The sequence below is a fragment of the Barbus barbus genome (genome assembly GCF_936440315.1).
Source record: "Barbus barbus genome assembly, chromosome: 8".
NCBI classification, from domain to species: domain Eukaryota; kingdom Metazoa; phylum Chordata; class Actinopteri; order Cypriniformes; family Cyprinidae; genus Barbus; species Barbus barbus.
In genome coordinates, this window is record NC_136736.1 from 1,580,367 (window position 1) to 1,602,674 (window position 22,308).

At 36.7% G+C, this 22,308-nt stretch overlaps 3 protein-coding genes across 3 annotated transcripts in view; all 3 read left to right on the forward strand.

The window, feature by feature from the left end:
• Positions 1-3,430, forward strand: part of LOC306873751 (uncharacterized protein) — a gene marked incomplete at its 5' end in the record, with an annotated part of 29,809 nt that extends 26,379 nt beyond the window's left edge. The window contains 4 exons of the mRNA XM_079423236.1: positions 1,513-1,566; positions 1,762-1,812; positions 1,918-1,950; positions 2,873-3,430. Coding sequence (XP_079279362.1) covers positions 1,513-1,566; positions 1,762-1,812; positions 1,918-1,950; positions 2,873-3,129 — 395 coding nt within the window. The 3' untranslated portion in view covers positions 3,130-3,430. The remainder of the gene's footprint in view (positions 1-1,512; positions 1,567-1,761; positions 1,813-1,917; positions 1,951-2,872) is intronic.
• Positions 3,431-9,166: 5,736 nt separating this feature from the next.
• LOC306873543 (claudin-4-like) lies at positions 9,167-12,164 on the forward strand. Its single transcript, XM_079422902.1, has 2 exons — positions 9,167-9,212; positions 10,282-12,164. Exon 2 carries the CDS (start codon positions 10,312-10,314, stop codon positions 10,963-10,965), a length of 654 nt encoding a protein of 217 aa, XP_079279028.1. The 5' UTR covers positions 9,167-9,212; positions 10,282-10,311; the 3' UTR covers positions 10,966-12,164.
• A 2,031-nt stretch (positions 12,165-14,195) lies between these two features.
• On the forward strand, positions 14,196-21,982 carry LOC306874421 (mitochondrial dicarboxylate carrier-like). The gene is made up of 11 exons (XM_079424458.1): positions 14,196-14,531; positions 16,796-16,915; positions 17,323-17,437; positions 18,922-18,970; positions 19,052-19,093; positions 19,171-19,214; positions 19,289-19,359; positions 19,603-19,695; positions 20,403-20,480; positions 20,560-20,616; positions 20,721-21,982. Exons 1-11 carry the CDS (start codon positions 14,442-14,444, stop codon positions 20,820-20,822), a joined length of 861 nt encoding a protein of 286 aa, XP_079280584.1. The 5' UTR covers positions 14,196-14,441; the 3' UTR covers positions 20,823-21,982.
• The last annotated feature ends 326 nt before the right edge of the window (positions 21,983-22,308 follow it).

A 22,308-nucleotide genomic window follows, 5' to 3' on the forward strand; every position in this document is an offset into this window, starting at 1 on the left:
ATGGAGAATTATGAATTACTTAATCCATTAATATCTCAATTATCAGGAACTAGCATGAGTTCAAAGTCTTTTATTCATGACGTCATAGATAAAAAAAACACCTTAAGACATTCACTAAGATGAGTACATCAACATGATTAATAGGTTATTATGCATGATTATGACGTTTTCTTTTTCACAGAAAACAAGATTTTTAATATCCATTATGGATAAAGCTATGCTTATAAGGTACATGATTCAAAGAAGTATTATTTAGTACAAGTGAGACTACTTGAATTATTAAAGGAATATAAAAAAAATCCACATTACCTCATGCATGCATACAGGTTAGAACAGTATATCAGTAACAGTAATTAATGTGAGAACTAATGTTTTTCATTAATTATGATGTGAGTTATCAAGCACGTTTATGTCTTCTTCATAGCAGGTAAATGGACAGACCCCCAACACTGGCCAATCACAGCACAGAGTATGTGAATTCTGTTGACAAATAGAGTAGTCATCATAAACTAAGCATTAATTTCTCATTACCTCATCGTGTGTGACCCCTCAAGTAAAGTGGTAACTTGGTCCTCTGGAATACTGATGAACGGTGTGTTATTAAAGCGATAGTTCACCCAGAAATGAAAATGTGATGTTTAACTGCTTACCCCCAGGAGTCAGTGATGTAGATGACTTTGTTTCTTCAGTAGAACACAAAGATTTTTAACTCAAACCGTTGCAGTATTTCAGTCATGGCAGTCAATGGGTCCCATGGCTTTGAGAGTCAAAAAACATGCACAGACAAAACCAAATACATGCTCTGGCATAGTAGTATTCTGTCTTGTGTATACGTCACTTATTTGTTTACACAGTGCAGAGAGATTGTGGTTACGACAGCTAATCAGAATGGTAATTACTTGTGCTTATCCTGATTGTTGCAACCGAATTTTGTTTAGCCGTTGTATTCACAATCTCTGCACTGTGTAAAGAATGAGTGACGTATACAGTCTGTATTTGGATGTAAGACTACTGTATTTGGATGTCAACAAAATTTGCATACTCTGTGCTGTGATTGGCCAGTGTTGTGCTCTGTCAATATACCTGCAGGCTACTATGAAGAAGACATGAACATGATTGATCTATCATATTTAATGAAAAACATGCGTTCTCACATTAATTGAGATACTGTTCTAGCTTGTATGAATGCATGAGGTAATATTGATTATTTTTCTATATTCCTTTTAATAATTCAAGTAGTCTTACATGCACAAAATGCTTTTTTTGTATTTTGTAGTATGTAGCATAAGCATAGGTTTATCTACAATGTATAGTAAAGATCTTGTTTTTTGTGAACAATGAAAACATGATGAACATGCATAATAAACATGTCATGATGATGTACTCATCTTAAGGTCATGAATGAAGTCATGAATGAAAGACTTAGAGCTCATGTTAGTTCCTGATAATTCATGAGATTCACACTTTCCATAAAGTGTTACCATGTTTTTGAATTATTTTTTTTTTTTAAAGATCATTGCATGAAGGACAAATGTCACAGCAGGAGGGAAGAGCATGAACAACCTGGTAAAAGCACACAATCATATAAAGAAAGAACACTGTACTAGGGAATTCTGTCAATCATTTTAGCTGTTTTTATAGTAAAGGAGGATTTTTTGCAAGAGATTTACAGTTTCCACTTAAATGTGTAGAATAATTGATGAAATGTTTGAGTATGTTCCATCAGAACCTTTATTTTGAGCCATACTATTCATCCCACAGGAGTGAAGAAAGCTAGGCAGCCTGTTGTGAACCCTCCAGGCACCTCAGATGGTATGAGCATCTACCTCACTCAGCCAGCGTATCCACTGAGGTTTGATTCAATTCATGCAGACCTAGCAATACTACTGTTATACTGTTTTATGTGTCTATTCACAGATATTGACTCTTCCTTTGGAGGCTCATCTCAAGGTATGAGAATAAAATGTTTTTAACTACTAATCTATATAGGCCTGTCATGATGACAACTTTTTGTTGGTCGATATATTGCCCTGTAAATAATTGCGATAAGTGATATTATTGTCATTTTAAGACCATTTTATTCCAGTGAATGTAAAATCATAATATAACAGCATAATAATGCAAGAAGGCCACACACTTTCAATTGACAAACAAACATTTAATTATTAAATTATTTAGGTCATGAAAATTAAGTGTCCAAATATTAGATACCTTAAACTCGAATAAATAGTAAATACACATTTTCTTAAAAATAGAAAAAAGACAAATGCACGAAGAACTTTTATGGAGATTTTTCCATCTACAGATTTTTCCTTTTTTTTCCTCTGAAAAGTAAGATAATATACACACTATTGCTGAGAAACACAATCCCTGTTTAATGTTTTTTATGTTTTTGGGTTTTTTTTATGCAAATATAATGGGTGATATATTGCATTACCAAAAATTGAGGTCATGTACATTTATTGTGCAATATATTGAGATGTCGATATATTGATTATTGTGACAGGCCTAAATCTATATTAGGAAATAAGCAACCATGAAGTTAGGTCTTTAATTTCATTCTTTTACTTACAACTTGATATTTGATATATGAGGAATGTAACATTGGGCCAACCGTTAAAACCAATTTTACAAGGATGGGAACACAAAAAAACGTAATAAATAAATTGCTCCTATTACTAAAACAAACATGTTTAATGAAAACATGCAGCCCATCATTTTTTTTACTCTTACGGATTAGTGATCTATACAACAAGACTTGACTAAAGACAAGGGTTGGTAAGAGTGTGGCTGGTTGGGAGAAGAGGGAGATGAGCTCTGGCCGTCATAGTGTTTACCCCAGGGTTCAGGTACCTGTTTTCCTCTTTTGTAGGGAATCACGAAAATTCTGCTGAAAAATGTCTGGATGATGCTCAAAGGAAGCAGAAACGAACCTGGTCTCCAACTGAAATTGCAGCAGTACAGAGGCATTTCCGTGACCACATAGCAAGGGGTAAACTCGCCACTAAAATTGAATGCCAGCAGTGCAAGAATGCTGAGCATCCAGCTTTGGCTACTCGCACGGTCCAAAACATTAGGGATTTTGTCAGGAATCGCGGCTTAACCCTAAAAAAGAAACGGTCTCATTAGGTGTTTTTGTTTTTTACTTTTTGTTTATATGTTAGCGGAATATTCTTCTGCTGTTGAAGTTTGTTGATGGATTCAATATGCTTTCAGCAATGTTTAGTTTAACTGTTATGTTTAGGAACAGTTAAGATATTTAAGTTCTCCTCTTTACACTTTCAGTAAGAGCGTTTGTTTTTTTCATTACACACAGGATGTTTCTTGATAAACAAAATTATCTTGTGATGTAAAATATTAAGGGCAACTACTGTAATGTTGCTGTAAACAAGAACAAATTAAACTTTGCTCCTTGTTCACAGATATACTGCATATGTCTGCATCGCTTGTTTGAATGTTGTTTCTTCGCTTAAATATGATCACTCAGTCTGGGTTTTTCTGCAAACAACCGGCTAGATTTACATTGTGTATAGATCGATAGATAGATAGATAGACTGACAATCCCTTATGTCACTCCCAAATAGTAGATCCTTGAATACACACTATAAAAGGTAAGGTTGCATATTTAGAGCACTATACAAAAATATTTTACATACTTCCACAATGCGTGCACCGTGTCCAGAGTCTGATCATTGGTCCTCGTATATCAGGTATGTCCCTTTAATACACAGTCTTCACTAATGTGTATGTGTTAAACCATTGGTCCTCGTATATCAGGTATGTCCCTTTAATACACAGTCTTCACTAATGTGTATGTGTTAAACCATTGGTCCTCGTATATCAGGTATGTCCCTTTAATACACAGTCTTCACTAATGTGTATGTGTTAAACCATTGGTCCTCATATATCAGGTATGTCCCTTTAATACACAGTCTTCACTAATGTGTATGTGTTAAACCATTGGTCCTCGTATATCAGGTATGTCCCTTTAATACACAGTCTTCACTAATGTGTATGTGTTAAACCATTGGTCCTCATATATCAGGTATGCCCCTTTAATACACAGTCTTCACTAATGTGTATGTGTTAAACCATTGGTCCTCATATATCAGGTATGCCCCTTTAATACACAGTCTTCACTAATGTGTACGTGTTAAACCATTGGTCCTCATATATCGGGTATGTCCCTTTAATACACAGTCTTCACTAATGTGTATGTGTTAAACCATTGGTCCTCGTATATCAGGTATGTCCCTTTAATACACTCAAATAACACTTTTGTGTGTTGTATAGCTAGTGTCCTTAGAAATCACGTTAGTTCTCCTAATACTGTTTTGTGTCATAGGCGGGGCTTGTGTATCAAATTATAAATTGTCCTCATAATTGTGTATATTTTCAGATTGTTACATTTATAGGTTGTGTTTTGTGTAAACAAACTTTAAAGTGAAATCTGTGTTGTATGGGTCAAAATAGATTTTTTGATCTTCACCACATCTCTGTACAGCAAGTGAAAAGGGGTGTCCCCCTAATACACCAACACACCTGTTTGGGCTGCAGTGTCCTGCTAACTCACATAAACCAGTGTGTGTGTGTGTGTGTGTGTGTGTGTGTGTGTGTGTGTGTGTGTGTGTGTGTGTGTGTGTGTGTGTGTGAGAGAGAGAGAGAGAGACTCAAATAATAATCCCCTTGCAAGAGATGAAACTCGCTTCATAAATTATGAAATCAGCTTAATTACATATATATATACTATATAAACAACTTATACTGAGTGAAAAAAAAAAAAAATATATATATATATATAAAAAAGGCATTTGTAGCATTTACGGCTGAACAGATGGACTGATATTCTAAACCTACATATTGTCATTGTGTTTCCCCTCCTCTCGTGTCCCTATTTGGCCATCCTCGTTCCTTTAATTAGTAGTTAATGTGTCCCCAGCCCTGCATGTGATTGCCCCACACCTGTTTCTGTTCTTCCTTGCCAATTTCCCAGTGTTTATAAGCCCTGTGTTTCCTAGCCCCTGCGTCCGGTCTTAACGGCATTTGATGTTCGTCTCTCCCCAAGCTCCTCGTCTCACGGTGTGTTCAATAAAAGGGATTATTGAAACTTCCACGTCTCCGCACCTCCTTGTATCCCGAGAGGGAACGTGACACATATATGCTAATGACCCACTAAACGTTAGGGTTACACATTATTTTGATATTCCACTTTAGACATTCTACTAACTAGAAGTAACTTTATAGCTACATTTCAACTAATTCTCATTCATTTGCAACTATGTCTACTAACTCTCAGAGTATGTTGTATGTTGTGGATCCATCAAAATAAAGTGTTAGAAGATATTAAGCAGGGAGTCTACTAATACTCTAATGACGGCTAGTTGACATGGAGTTGCAAAGTTACTTACTGTTAGTAGAATGTCTAAAGTGGACTATCAAAATAAAGTGTTACCAACATTAGTTAATAGCTTTAGAGGAGAAAGATAAAATAAACACTTCGAAGTCTTTCAAAGTTTACCATAAAACACTAAATTAAAACGGTACCTTGTGCCCTTCATTAGCCAGGAGCTAAGAGGTAGGGAGAACCCTTTTAAACTTATATTTGTAAAAATGATTTTGCAGTAAAAACATTGTTTTATTTAACCCAGTGTGACCTATCCTCATTCTAGATATACTAGTTTGCTCTCTGGGAGTTCTTCCTATTGATTTCATTTTTCCGACTGCTTGTCTAATCTTATATAAATAACTTCCTTTACTTTCTTCCTCCCATTGTTTCTGCCATGACTTTATTATATTAATATGTATTATTGCTTTAATTTCTGCTTTACTATAAGGCACCTCCATAATTCTCTCTTGCTTTAAAGCTTGTTTTATCGGTCTTCTCTGGTAACATTAATCAGAATGACGCTTCACGTAGAAAGTCTGCCAACATCTTATTCTTCTCTGAGTTTATTGGTGGGTTGCAAACCAACTGGAAAGGTGCATACCTCCACCTGCTGTACTGGAGTGTGACAGAGATGGAGCACAAGGAAGATTTTCTATACTCTGTGCTTTAGACTGCTATTTCTCAAGAACTTCATTAAAGCTGTAATTAGTTTATTAAAAGGGACCATATTAGTACCATACAAGTATGCATAAGGTGTGCTAGATAAGGTGTACCTTTGAGGGTACCTCAAGAAAAATAAACATGGTGTTACATAAGTACTAAAATGTATTATTATTATTATTACCATGGTAAATTTGTGGTTACTGCAGTTTTACTGTGGCTACTGTAATAAAACCATGGCTAATTTTTGTAAAAGTTTGCCAGGCTGTTGTTCCCCTAAAGGTGAAACTTTAGCATATGTTTTTTTTTCTGTCAGATTTATTAACAGCAATTACAGAACATAACACAATCTATTTGAACTTTCAACAACAGTTTATTTTTACTTGCACAAACCAGCCTATTAAAAATAAATATTACATGTACACAAAAGTTTGGGGTTAAGATGTTGTAATATTTTTTAAATAAGTCTCATGCTCACCAAGGCTGCACTTATTTGAACAAAAATACAGCAACATTGTGAAATATAATTAAAAAATAATTACTTTCTATTTTAATGTATTTTAAAATATAGTTTAAAATGCATCTGAGAACAAAGCTGTATTTTCAGCATCATTACTCCAGTCTTCAGTGTCACATGATCCTTCAGAGATTATTCTAATATTATTGATGATATGTAGTAATGCGGCAATGGTTTCTGAAGATATACCTATGCTTCTGATGCTTTTGGGAAATGCAGCCCTATTTGAACAAGCACTGTGAGCAGCAGCGAACGCTGATTGATTGCTTCTGTCTCTCAGCATTAGCGTGTGTTCCAATGAGCAGGAGAAATAGTTCAATCCAACACAATTATTTGCTAATATAGTCTATTTTTCCACTTGGAAGCTTATTTTATGCACCAAGTTTCTTGATAAATAAAATTAGTGGTTAAAAAAATGCACTTTAGAATCGATATTTTTATATGAGGATCGATCCTTTCGATACAACATCAGTATCTAAAGTATTGATACTCAAGGATCGATCCGCCCACCCCTAACGCCCATCACTGCTACTGTTCGCTTCTGGAAGAAGACGCGCTGCGTAAAGCCTGGATTTCCCTCAAAATAAGAACAAGAGTTCATCCAGAAGAGGAGATCGATCTGATGAGTAAGTAATGTTTCTTTAATCTAATTAGTCACAAATAATTATTTATCAACATTTGCTGAGAAAAAAAAAAAAAACAAAATGCCCCAAATAAAAAATTAAAAGTGTCATTATCCTTTTACACCACACAACATCTGTGGCAATGTGCTGTGTGATAAAACGGCACATTTCAGGCCCCGTCCACACGAAGACGGGTTTCTCTGTATACGTATAAATTTTTTACCGTATAGGCGTGTCGTCCACACGAATCCGGCGTTTTCGAAGAGTGAAACCGATCATTTTTGAAACCGGGTCCCAGGGTGGATAAATTTGAAAACGCCGGTTTCATGTTTTCGTGTGGACGGCGAATCCGTATATTTTCTGAAACGATGACGTCATCAGCCCACGTCTCGCCCCTAATCAGACACCGCTACATCACATAACAGCAACAACAACAACAATGTCAGACTACGTGCCTGTGTTCGTGCTGCTGAACCTACTGAGCTCATTAGTTTTATTAAAGCAAAATCTTCTGCTTTGTGTGTTAGTTTATATTCAGCGCGCAAGGTTTACGCACATGGTCCAAGTCTTCTTCTCTGTTTTTTTGTGTATCTCTGTGGCAGAATTACAGCGCCACATATTGGTCTGGCATGTGTACTACATCGTTTTCAGTCGGTTTCAGTGATTCCGTGTGGACGCAGATATTTCCTGAGACGACTCTGTGTTTACGGAATTTGAGGCAAAAAAAAAGATTGGATACGGAGAAACCCGTCTTCGTGTGGACGTAGCCTTAGAGTGGCCTTTTATTGTGGTCATCCTAAGGCACACTTGTGCAATAATCATGCTATCTAATCAGCATCTTGATATGCCACACCTGTGAGGTGGATGGATTACTCCTCGGCAAAGGAGAAGTGCTAGGAGAAGTGTAGAGCATGTAATAGTAGTGTAGAGCTCAAATAGTAGAGCATGGTGCTAGCAACGCCAAGATCATGGGTTCGATTCCCAGGGAAAGCAAGACCTGATAAAATGTAAAATCCGTAACTTGAATGTAAGACGCTTTGGATAAAAGCGTCTGCTAAATGCATAAATGTAAGTGCTCCTTTTTAGCCGGGACGTCCCGTATTTTGGGCCTAATTGATTTGTCCCGTATGTGACTTCTCTTGTCCCGTTTTTACTGCTATGCTGATCTAACCACTGACTGATACAACAGCAGCAGTGCTGATCACTTGAGAATGATCACCGATACCTGTCATCATCCAATCACTGTCCTCCTCATGCAGTATATGTTAAGTAAATCAGAAATCGTGAACATAACTGTTCGAGGAAGGCTACTCAGTCCTCTGCCGGCTCGTCGCTCCCACCTCACAGCAAGCGGCTCTCGCATTAACGCCAATTCCGCCGTGTTTTCACTTCAGTAAATCAGGTTTGGTGAATACAAACAACTTGATTATTTTTCATGAGTCCAACATCCCGTCGCGCAAGAGATGTGGTCAGTAAGTCATCTTTCACTATTGTAATGTTGTTAAATAGAGAAAAACATTTTATATTTAAGTAACTAATTGCATTCTTAATCTTGAGAGACACAATGACCAATAAAAAGGTGTCAAGCACCAAAAGCAGCCCATATTAAATCCATAAGCTGTCTTTAATTGAAAAATACACATTTTCATGCATACTATACATATATATATGTGTGTGTGTGTGTGTGTGTGTATACACAGTCACTCACCCAAACATATTTGTGTCTATTAGTTGCAATGTGGCTTTCTAATGAATATACAGTAGTGTATGTGTTTGTTTTGTGCTTGTATTATGCGTTTGCATGACTGGCGATCTCTCTCTCTCTCTCTCTGTGTGTGTGTGTCTGTGGGTGTTTGCATAAGTGCATGCTGTATTTATGCTGTGTGTGTGGACATAATTATGAGATGACATTGTCTGTCGCGCAGATGCTGATTTACTCCCACATGTGAGAACAAAGAGAGTGTTTCTACAAACACAGATGAGAGTCCAACAACAGCACGACACACACAGACGCTCCTCAAACACTGTAAGTACAGAAGAAAATTCATCTTGCTAAATCATTTATTTGAATTATACCTCTAAATTGTATTTGTAATAAAGTTGCTGTAACTAACATTAACAAAGATTAATAAACATTGTAAGAAATGCATTACTGTTAGTTAAAACATTAGCTACTGTTAACTAATGAAACCTTTAGTGTTACTGATTAATAGTAGTTTCTCTACTTAAAGAGTTTCTTACTTAACCGTCATAGTGAAATTCATAATTTGCAAGTTCTGTATTAATGCAGTTATGATGTTTGTAATTAATAGAAATAATAATTTTAGTTAATTATGCAAAATTCTGATTATATTTGTGACCCTGCACCACAAAACCAGTAATAAGGGTCTTATTTTTTTTTTAAATTGATATATTGGTTTTTTAGGATAGGACAATATGCCAAGATACAGCTATTTGAAAGTCTGGAATCTGCGGGTGCAAAAAAAAAAAAAAAAAAAGTAAAAAAATCTAAATATTGAGAAAATTGCCTTTAAAGTTGTCCAGATGAAGTCCTTAGAAACACACATTACTAATAAAAAAATAAGTTTTGATATATTTACAGTAGGAAATTTACTAAATATCTTCATTGTACGTGATCTTTACTTAATATCCTAATGATTTTAGCCACAAAAGAAAAATCTATAATTTTGACCCATACAATGTATTGTTGGCTATTGCTACAAATATGCCCATGTGACTAATGACCAGGTCACATTAATTAAAAAAAAGATTCTATTTTATTAAATCAAAATATTTACAACAGGAGTGATGTCAAATTATTTTATCGTTATCATTTTATTAAAGCAGTTGTTAAGTAACACTAAACTTATAATTTAGTTTTGAAGTATTTATTCATTTCGTGTACATCATTATATATAAATATTGCATTATATAAATTTTAAAAGTAAAATATGTCAAATCTTTCTGAAATGGCACTGCGGACAGAATCATTGTCATTTTTATTTAATTATTTATTTAGCTATTTTATTTTATTTTAAGGGAGGATCGAACTATTTTCTAAGCCTATCTTTAAAAAACTGTATTATCTTTTTCAGAGTAAATCAGTCATCGGTTGACGATCAGTCATGGCAAACACGGGTCTTCAGGTGATGGGGCTGGTCCTGGGCGTGGCAGGCTGGGCGTTCGGGATCCTGGTCTGTGCCGCCCCCTGGTGGCGAGTGTCGGCGTTCGTGGGGGACGAGCTGGTGGTGTCTCAGGTGCTGTGGGAGGGGTTGTGGATGACGTGTCTGTCGCAGTGGAGCCGCCTGCAGTGTAAAGTCTACGACTCCGGCCTCGCCCTCTCAGGCTCCGACCAGATGTGCCGCACCCTGTGCGTGCTGTCGCTGCTCCTGTGTCTGCTGGCGCTGCCGCTCAGCGTGACCGGGCTCAAGTGCACCCGCTGCCTGGGCGACGCGCACGAGACCAAAGCCCGGCTGGTGCAGGTTGGCGCGGCGCTCTTCGTCGCCGCTGCGTTTTTCTTCCTTTTACCGGTGTGTTGGACGGCATACGTCGTGATACGCGATTTCTACGACCCGAACGTTGCCGCTCCGCTTAAACGCGAACTCGGACCGGCGCTCTACCTGGGATGGGGCGTGACCGTGCTGATACTGGTGGGCGGGGCTTTGCTGTATCTAGGCTCCGCCTCCCCTGGAGCGCCGGCCTTGCCTATTTTTGGAAAAGGCCCCAAAGGAAACCCTCCGTCCACAGCAGACAGCAAACCGGAGAAGGTCTTTGTGTAAGAGAGCATAAAAGACATGGAAAAACTGTCCTTAATCTGCAAAAAAATCTGGATAAACGAAGCCTTAATCTGCAGAAATGCAGGAATATTATCATTTACTCACTATATTGTCATTCAAAAACTGTAGCTGTTATTTATTTTTATTTATGTTTTCCTGTTAAACGCAAAAGTAGAATGCAGTTTTTTTTTTTGGCTTTTTATTATCCATTCTCATGGACATTTGTATTTGCTCTGCTGAGAAAAACGAAACAAAAAAGACCCGGAAAAAAACAGCTTAAACTGGTTGGCTGGTTTTAGAGGGGTTTTGGCCATTTGTTTACATTTATGCATTTAGCAGACGCTTGACTTACATTGCATTCAAGTTACAGTTTTTTTGTAGTTGTTTTTTTTTTTTGCATTTTATCAGCTCTTGCTTTCCCTGGGAATCGAACCCATGACCTTGGCGTTGCTAGCGCCATGCTCTACTATTTGAGCTACAGGAAGGCGCGTTTCCCAAAAGCAACTATGGTCGCAAGTTCCGTTGTTACCAATAGAGTTCAATGGAACGAACACCCGCTAGCTAACAAAGCTTTTGGGAACGTACCCCAGGCTGGGACTACCAGCTAAAACCAGCTACTTCCATCTTAAACCAGCTAAGACCAGCTAACCAGTTTAGGCTGGTTTTAGCTGTTTTTTTTTTTGTTGTTGTGGTTTTTTCAGCAGGTACATCATAAATATACAGTAGGCCTACAGCTTATTCACAACAAACAGAAACATTTATTAATGTTGTTATGATACTCTTATGACACTTTTGAAAATGCTTTTGTCTTTTTTGGAACTTTGTGGAAAAGAGCTGCCTGATGCTTTTTCAGAATTTCTACTTTTGTGTGCTAGAATGAAACAACATTGGTTTAGAACATCACTAGAACAATCATTTTTATTTTAAGAACATCCAATTGCATTAAAAAATCATTCATACACTGGATCTGAATACATTTCCAAGCCTTGAACAACTTATTTTGATTTCTGAAGGATATTTTACATGCTATATGAAGGTCAGCAATTAGGCTACTCTGATTTTGTTGTTGTATCATAGCCTCACATAGTGTTTATGTCTTTTTTGAATGCTCAGCATAATTAATGATTATCTCATTTGTTTTATTTATTGACGTGTTAATGTGTATTATTTGTCTAATAAACCTAATAGAATAATGTAGGTTGAAGGCATGTTGATGTGTGTTGCCTGGACATGCATTGCATGCGTGTGTTAACGCGTTGGCTGGGATCACACGACACAATAGCAGAATACAGGACAGGGACAGTAAACAGAGCGTCCACTGTTGCTCTGATTATGTCACTATACTGGAGGATGTGTGGAATATGAGCTTGTGTTCCACAGAACTCCTCCAGAAGCCCCGCATAGAAACAGACACCATCAGAGGAGGAGGAATTCATCAGTTTCAATACGGCAGAGACATTAGTGACCCCTGCAGAGAGAGCGGCATGTTCGTTGACTCTAAATTGGGTTCACTGGTAACCCCTGATGGTTTAATGGGGGGGGGGGGGGGGGGGGGGGGGTATTAATAAGTGATTCAGCCACAGTACATTGTGTATTACTACAACTGTCCACAAGAAGGCAGCTTTTACTGGTGATGTACCGGATAGAAAACAGATTTCACAGTAAATTATCTCATTTTCAGCAGTAAGAAAAAAAGTGTTTTAAAGCGTGTTGTTTTGTAGAACATCACAGTTATATATATGTCATTTAATAAAAATATAATATTTTCAAAATGACATAATTTTTTTTTTTCTCAAACATAGTCAGTGGGGTAAAACGCCCCCAGGGGGCAAAGGGCAATTACTGTAGTTATTCTGTTCTGAACATCAAATCCTTTGTTTTTCCATCAAATGTAGCCTATTCTAACTAGTTGGTTGAATAAAAATATTTGGACTTTATATAGAAAATTGCCTCAAGTTAGCATCAGGTAGCTAGTTAGCTATTTATTTTTTATTTTTCAAATAGGCTATTATAATTGTGTAATCCATAATTATTGATTATATTATTATTTTTTTATTTTAAACTAAAACTTCATGCAATCTGGTTTTGCTGTAAATGTTTCAAGCAAACATTAACTTTGTTTGTTTGCTTTGTTTGACTGAGGGGCATCCATGGGGGGGGGGGGGGGGGGGTAAAACGCCCCCCTTGGTACAAATATATATATATATATTTAAAATTTAATAACATGAAAACCCTGGACATGTTTCATACTAGGTTTATAATTTATGTCAGTGTCACTAAAACTATGATAACTTTTCTGAACGCATTTAAGCTTTGTTTTACAGAGAAAAAAATAAAAATAATTTAAAACAATTACACAGTCCATGGGGGGGGGGGGGGGGACTACTTATTACTTGTACCTCCCTTTTACAAACAATAACGTGAAAGCATCAATAGCTGACAGATTACTGATGCTTTGACAATGTCAAGTTGTACAGGCTTCTTTGAAATTGAAGAGACAGGCTATCAGACCAACAAATAGCCTAGATTATTGAGATATTATTGACCCTGGACCACAAAACCAGTCATAGTGGTCAATTATTGTAAATTGAGATTTATCAATCATCTGAAAGCTGAATAAATAATATTTCCATTGATGTATGGTTTGTTAGGATATGACAATATTTGGCTGAGATACAACTATTTGAAAATCTGGAATCTGAGGGAGCAAAAAAATCTAAATATTGAGAAAATCTCCTTTAAAGTTGTTCAAATGAAGTTCTTAGCAATGCATATTACTAATCAAAAATGACGTTTTTATATATTTACAGTTGGACATTTACAAAATATCTTCATGGAACATGATATTTACTTAATATCCTAATGATTTTTGGCATAAAAGAAAAATGTATCATTTTGACTCATACAATGTATTGTTGGCTATTGTTACAAATATACCCCAGAGATTTCTGACAGATTTTGTGCTCCAGGGTCACATATATGGTTATTATTGTTCATTGCAAATCATAAAGAGATACCCATTCAGTCAGTCTGATAGTATAAGCAGGCTACATGTCTCAAAAGCAAACGTTTATTGGCTAACTACACATTTTTCACGAGCGCTGCAGCTCAGTTAACTGTGTCAGTGAAGCTCTAGAAGATGCGTGAGAGTGAGGAAGCGTTTGTCTTAAAGTGACAGTGCACTGATTCAGGTCTGTCCAGCATCACGGAGGCTGCTGTCTCTTTAAGAGTCCAGAGCTCGCTCTCAATGAACGCTGAGCAGTCAGATAGACGTTTCTCTCTTTTTGATTGTATTGTAAAGCTTGTGTGGGTCTGACGCACCGGGAGGCCGTTCCAGATTCCGCGCGAGCAATTGGCTGCTCGTGAACTTTGTTTGTCCGCGAGCCCCGGTCACGCACGCCACGCACTCGGTCTGCAGCGTGCAACGCGCAGCTCAAACTAGAACCAGAGAGCTAGAGAAATTAACGTTAACCGGAGAGATGTCGGAGAAGCGGATGTCGCGCTGGTACTTCGGGGGGATCGCGTCGTGCGGAGCCGCCTGCTGCACGCATCCGCTGGACCTGCTCAAGGTGAGACGCTGCAGTGACCGATGAGCCTCTTCTTCATCCTCCTGACCCCAGAGCACATGACAAGACTAGTGTTTGGCTCTGAGTGAGCAGAATGAAGGAAAAGGAGTTTCTCATTTGGACAGTTCATAGTTAAACATGTTATATATTGCTCTTAATAACTCATAGTTAGCGAGAGAGCAATATACCGATAATTCCGATCATATTTGTCCAATTTAACACAGTTAATATATTCTCCATTTCAAAACCTACTGAGTGTCTTGACAAACTGTAATGAATGTTTTACGTAAAACATATTGGATAATATTATTAAGAATGTCAACATAAGTCTTTGAAATACATATGTCCAAATCTACCGATAGCCATGTCAAAATATGACAAATATTTAATGTCTGGTAAATTAAATGCCATTTGATTATTTTGATAACATCAACATTATATATTATTTGAAAGAAGTTTATCTGTTCAACAGGCTTAAGGAATTATATTGAATATTTTACACCTGATAAAACCGATTATATTTGGATATTTTAACACTATTGGCATAATATTACTTGTCCGTTCACTGACAGTCTTGTCAAATTATAATGAATATGTTATGTCCAGTAAATTTGATAATTTGGTGGACATAAAATCATATATTTGATTTTAACAATATAGCAATAAAATCCTTGAAAGACGGTTAAAAATTATAATATGTAAAATAAATGTTTGTTTAATTTAAGCAATTTTATGTACATCTGATTTCCTAAAGTAATATACATATATATATCGCTTGTCAGTTATAAAAAATAATAAAAGCCTTTGACAAGCCCATAGTTGAATACTAGTTAGTGATCTGATTTGGGGTCTCATGTGATGTCCTATATAATGAAACCACATGAATAGGTGCGTAATCACATAATATCAGGACGGTCCAATAGCAGTCCATGCATGCTTCTGTCCAGATTCCTCATGAGTTACAGACGTGTGTGATCAGCACATGTCTGCCACCTGTGTGTGTGTGTGTGTGTGTGTGTGTGTGTGTGTGTGTGCCCAGCTGAGTCTGGTTTGGTGGACTTTGATTATCTTGTGTCTAGCTTTGTCATTCTGTTTACCTCTGCTCTTAAGAGCGTAGTTGTACTTTGGCTTTCCCCCAAAAGTTTCTCAATGGACAAGTATCAGGTGGCCTGTGAATGAGACACGAATGAATGAATTCAAAGAATGAGAGTGAGTTACTAAACTGATAGCTGAGAGACGTTTGTCCCCTTTGTTTCTCTGGTCTTAAATCGTCTGAGTGCCCTTTTGTTTATCTGTGATAATGCGCTGAATTATCACAGATTTGTCTGCTCTCCACTAAAACCAAAACAAAAGCTACAGATAAGCACCATAAAACCACACACACACACACGCTGACTGAAGCCAAAAACACTTCTGAAGAGCTGCTTGACACGAAGGTCACCCTTCAGAGATCTTTGTGTGTGCTTAAAACATTAATACAAGATTCAAACGTACATCTGCATGCGTAAATGATCTTGAGATTGACTGTTGAGTTAAATAATTACAGTCTTTCAACAGATAGACATGTGACGTTATTGTTGGCCTGAATTGTTGCCATTCTGGTGAGAGCGACCGTTGACCTTTGTTCAAACATCCCATAGAGCAGTACTGTGTGTGTGTGTGTGTGTGTTTTGGCAGTGAGTTCTGGTTACAACCTCTTGCATGTTGCTACAGGTACTTTATGCTCAAGTGAGCATAGTATAATCAAATTTTACTCGCACTGGAGCTACTTTTATTTGTCCAGGATGCATTAAAGTGAATAAAAGTGACATTTATAATGTTACAAACTATTTCTATTTCAAATAAATGCTGTTCTTTTGAACTTTTGATTCATTAAAGAATCCTTAAAAACCAAATGTCACGGTTTCCACAAAATATTCAGCAGCACAACTGTTTTCAACATTGATAATAATCAGAAATGTTTCCTGAGCAGCAGATCAGTATATTAGACACTATATTGTGACACTGAAGACTGGAGTAATGATGCTTTGATCACAGGTGTAAATTACATTTTACAATATATTCACATAGAAAATGGTATTTAAAATTGTAAGAATATTTGACATTATTATTGTTTTTACTGTATATTTGATCAAATAAGTGCAGCCTTGGAGAGCAAAAGAGACATAAAAACAATTTCACCGACCACACACTTTTGAACGATTGTTGTAAATATTAGTTTTATTGCTGATGGGATGTAATAATGATTATATTGATGATTCTGACAGGTGCACCTGCAGACGCAGCAGGAGGTGAAGATGAGGATGGTTGGCATGGCGATGCACGTGGTGAAGAACGACGGTGTGCTGGCGCTCTATAACGGCCTCAGCGCTTCCCTCTGCAGACAGGTCAGATCCTGACCCCAGATCAGTTTGATTTGTCTGTGATTTACACACCCAGCAGCGGCCCTGACCTGTTCCACACTGAAAACGTCTGTAAAACTGGAGATGCAACTTATTTTAATGACTTTCTTTATGAAATAAGTCACTTTCCCACATACAGTATAATGCCTTGAATTGAGTCAGTCAGGTCATGTGATCGGGATCTGCTGTTTGAGCATGTGTGAGGGTCAGACACTGCTGGAATAGCCACAGAGTCTGAGTCCTGATTGAAGAAGCGCACACAGATCCATCCACATTGTTTGTTTGGTGAACATGCATCTTCATGCTTTAACTTAAACTAACAATGTTTTGGAAACAAAAGCAGTCAAAGTGCATGTAATGCTAATGAATCTCTCTCTCTCTCTGTCTCGTAGATGTCATATTCTCTCACCAGGTTTGCCATCTATGAGACGGTCAGAGACATGATGGGCAGCGGCGGTCAGGGACCCATGCCTTTCTATCAGAAAGTCCTGCTGGGCGCGTTTGGAGGTAAAAACACACACCACTACAAAGCAGGGAATCGCCAAACACCTTATAATGAACACCATCACCATCATGCAGTGCACAATGCAATGGTATCATAATTAGATTTACAGCATAATTATGACACATGAAACTGCTTGAGCTTATTTAGACAACCTGTGATAACTACCCGTATTGACCCGAATATAAGACAATGTTTTTTTCTTGGAAATACATCTGAAAAAACGCAGTCGTCTTATATTCAGGGTCTAGACTTTGACATGTCAATAATACACCCACAACAAAGGTGGCGCCAAATACGCCTAAAACGCGTGTGTCATGAAATACGTAGTGTAATGTGTGCTGTAAAGCTCACAAGTGAAAACAAAATAAAAATAAAATGCTTACAGCAGCATGAGTCGTGACTGTCATGTTAGCCCGATGGACCAAACTTCCTCTGTAAGTGATTATAAAACATAAGACCAGAATTTGAAGACTACAATAAGATTTAACTTCTACTGTTCATAAACTTTTGGCAGGCTACTATGAGATGGATAGCCTAAATGTTATATAATTCAGATGGGCTACCTGTTGTTTTTATGGTATATCAAAAAGTGTATATTTTTAAATGTCATTGTTGGTACATTTTACCAGTATTTACCATACTTTCAAAACAAAAATTAAAATAGGAAAAATATGCAATATGAAAATAATTTAAGAAAAAATGTTTTACAGAGAGAGAGAGAGAGATTTGGTTTTCAAAAAGCTTTTTTTACATCTGGAAAAGGGGGGTCGTCTTATATTCGGGTCAATACGGTACTTTTTTTTCATATGTATATATTACATATGCATGCATGCTATATTAGTATTGCTAATTTACTATTATAGTTTTTAATTAATATTCAGTTTTTTTTTTTAAATCATTTTTATATTTTGAGGTTTCGTTTTATTTTAGTTCAACTTTTAACAATGTCGTTGTGTGTTTGTATTATTTGTATAGAAGCATGTTTTGGCCATGGGAAAGAAAAAATTGTAATTGCAAATTATTTCACAATTCTGACTTTTTCCAGAATTCGTGAGCAATAAACTGTTCAATTTTGTGAAGAAAAGTCAGAATTGTGAGACATAAACTTGCAGTTGAAAGAAATATTGCGAGATAAAAATGGTTAAATAAAAAGGTGTGATTTATCCTTTTTATTTATTTATTACAAAATGTAAACTCAGAATTGCAAGTTTATATGTTGTAAATCTATTATATCTTGCAATATTACTTTTTCTTCAAAATTGCAAGTTTATATCTAAAGATATCTTATATCTTAATCTATTTTTGAATCTCAAATTTCATTTTTTTTTAAAGATGAAATTTAAAGAGATTAAAAAGTCGCAATTACCTTTTAATTTGTTTTCATAAATATGTCTGTATAGTTTTTAATAATTATTAGTTTTGATATTATCCCTGATGCACAGATGAAGACACATTGTGCTTTACTCACACGTGTATTTCTCCGCAGGCTTCACCGGCGGCTTCATCGGGACTCCAGCAGATATGGTTAACGTTCGGTGTGTATAGCAGGGTTTGTGTTTTTAGCTCATCTGGCCGAGTGTGAACATATGAACGTTTCTTGTTGTTGATCTTCACAGGATGCAGAACGATATGAAGCTTCCTGCAGAGCAGAGGAGAAAGTGAGTGTGTCTAGATCTAAAAACACTCCAGACGGTCATGACGTGATTAATCTGAATCATATCTGTGTTTCTCACAGCTATAAACATGCGCTGGACGGACTCTTCAGGGTCTGGCGGGAAGGTAAAGACCTTCCTGGAGCTCTTCAAATCATCTGGAAATGTTTGAATGTCTCTCTGAACATGTGTTTCTCTCAGAGGGAACCAGGAAGCTGTTCTCAGGAGCCACAATGGCGTCCAGCAGAGGAGCCCTGGTCACAGTCGGACAGGTGAGACAGCAATGCATGATGGGAATGACTGCAGTTCATAAAGTTTAGCAGATTAGATTTTTTTCCGATGATCTATTCAGAATAAGTGCGTAAAATGTAGTCAAAGCCCAGATGTTGTGTCAGGAACTGGTTTGAACTGAGGAATGAACCCTGAATGCGCTATGAGCCGCTGTGGATGAAGGCATCTGTCAGAAGGCATGTTTATGATGATATAATGATCCTGAGCGTGTCTCTCTGTGTCAGCTGGCGTGTTATGATCAGGCCAAGCAGCTGGTGTTGGGCACAGGACTCATGGGAGATAATATAATGACACACTTCCTGTCCAGCTTCATCGCTGTGAGTATCAAAGCCTCTGATTGGCCAGTCATTGGTTATTCTTGATAACTGAAATTTAATGGACAGTATTCGACATCTAGTTTTTATTGATTAGTAAAATGCCTTTTTTACTTTTATTTATTTATTTATCTGTCTGTCTGTCTGTCTATCTATCTGTCTATCTTTCTATATGTGTGTGTGTGTGTGTGTGTGTAAATGTAAAAAAAATATATGTACTTGTGTACATATAATACATTTATATTGAAATATATTTATTGTAAAATGATGTATTAAATATTATTTAACAACAAAAACTAAACTAACAAAAACACTAAAACAACTGGAGAGCCAAGCACAATGGCTGCCATGCACGGCGCCATTTTCAGTGATATTTGAAATATTATAATAATATTATTATTCAATGATATTCAAGTCATTGATAAAATAATTGATAGAACTGATAAAGTAATTGAAAAAATATTTTTAATTTTTATAACACTTGTAAAAAAAAAAATCATAACTTTAACAATTTGCATAAATATGTGTGTAATACATTTGTGTAAATATATTTTATAATAGTCTTATAATAATATTTTATCATTATTATTTTTAAAGTTTTGCGCATATATATATACATACACACACACACACACTTTTTTTGCATTGGATGAATATATAACTTCAACTAAATAAATGAAGATTTTAATGTCATAGCTTTCTCTCTTCAGGGAGGTTGTGCGACGTTCCTCTGCCAGCCGCTGGATGTAATAAAGACCAGGTTAATGAACTCTAAAGGAGAATACAGAGTGAGTTTCCTCTCTCTCTCTTTGGTCATTGTCTCATTATCTTTATTGCTCATTAATCAAATGTATTTTTGTATATTAGGGTGTGATTCACTGCCTGTCTGAAACTGCCAAACTGGGACCACTAGCCTTCTACAAGGTACCAGATTTGCTTTATTTTGCTTAATTTATTCATTAAACACTGAGATCTTTTTCATTACTGATTCTTTTTAAAATATCTCCCACCGTCCAATCACGCGACAGGGTTTAGTTCCTGCTGGGATCCGCTTGATTCCTCACACAGTCCTGACCTTCGTCTTCCTGGAGCAGCTGAGGAAATATTTCGGAATCCGCGTGGTCAGCTGAACTTTGACCTCTTGACCGTTTCCCTTTGGCCTCCTCTTGAAGCTGCTCTCACTTCCACAATATTATTTCTGGAAAATCTCACATTGCTCAGTCATAACCACCTTCACATGCAGCCAGACCAACATAACGAAAGATGATTCCTCACAGTGCCAACCCTTCATGACTCTCATCTGAGAGAGACGATCTGGGAATAAACGGCTGCATGCTCATCTCTTCAGGGTGAGCTGTAGATTATAGATGTTATCCTTCAGGATAGATCCGTTTTGATTTGTTTTAGTTAATGAAATGATGATTCAGATTTTTTTTTTTTGTTTGCTGGGTTCGATTGACAGAAGGGTCAGGGGTCACAGAAAACCTATGAGGGGACAGAATTAAACCAAGTTTTACTTTTATAACCAAATTATGGAGCATCACAGAAGAAAATAAAACAAGAAACAACTGACTGAAGGGGACCCAGTAGTGTATCTGCAATCTGCTTCTGTACTTGGTGCTATGCTTTCAGTTTTCATTATTTTTTTGTTCTTTTTGTAATGTTTCTGCTGGAAAAGGTGACTGAAATATTGTTAGATCTACTGTATTTTCTGCAAATGTGCATGTATTTGTTTTAGTGTTGAGGTTATGGGGGCATTTAGTGAATAAATTGCACAGATTGCTTATAGTAATTCAGTTTTGTGGTCTGGTCCAGAATATCTGGACTTATTCTAAGCTAAGCATATAATAACACAAAACTTATCTCAAATTTACTTTAAACTTAATATTTTAGATTAAGTTGGTAAATTACCATATTGGTATATGCTTAAAAACGGGCTGTTTTAATGATTTTACACTAAGAATGAAATCGGAAACACTGGAGAAGCCTTATCTATCGGTGTCCGGAAGAGGGTGCTGTCGTACAGGCAATTTGTGCGCATGCGTGAAAGCGCAATCGAGGGTTTGCAAGCGAGTTTATGTGGGTACAAGCGGTTTCTTTTTCTACAAATGTTTTTTGTTTAGGATTTGAAATGGAGGGTTGAACTGGTTGTTTGCTTGAACTGAGTGGCATTGAGCTGCTCTCTATCTTGAGAAAAATGCAAATATGCAAACTAATGCAATTTTGTCTTATAAGAACAATGTTTTGCCTAAAATGAAAATGAATGGAAATAAAAGTACTAGCGCAAGCAAATCGGGTGGAATTATTTGTATATTGTTATCTTTGGATTCAGCTCATACATTTAGGCTACTCAAACAGAAATGTATATAGGTTTCCCTCTATTTGAACTATCCCAGATAGCACACACGTCTGCAAGATGTCTGTTAAAGATCTGGAAAGCATCTGCTGTGTACAAACTTTAAGATGTAAGTTTTACATACATACTAAATAAACATCTTAAATACAATCGTCTATTTGACATCTGATAGGAAATGTCCTATAGGCCTAGACGTATTGCAGATGAACAAACACTCTAAAACTATATGTCTTCCAGATTTAAATGCAGATGTCAAATAG

What these genes read in the sequence shown, in the direction of transcription:
- LOC306873543 (XM_079422902.1), top strand. Translation starts at nt 10,312, where the DNA reads ATGGCAAACACGGGTCTTCAGGTGATGGGGCTGGTCCTGGGCGTGGCA.
- LOC306874421 (XM_079424458.1), top strand. Translation starts at nt 14,442, where the DNA reads ATGTCGGAGAAGCGGATGTCGCGCTGGTACTTCGGGGGGATCGCGTCG. An exon ending in GCAGATATGGTTAACGTTCG is followed by an intron (nt 18,971 to 19,051) that starts GTGTGTATAGCA and finishes TGATCTTCACAG; the next exon opens with GATGCAGAACGATATGAAGC. An exon ending in TCCTGTCCAGCTTCATCGCT is followed by an intron (nt 19,696 to 20,402) that starts GTGAGTATCAAA and finishes TTCTCTCTTCAG; the next exon opens with GGAGGTTGTGCGACGTTCCT.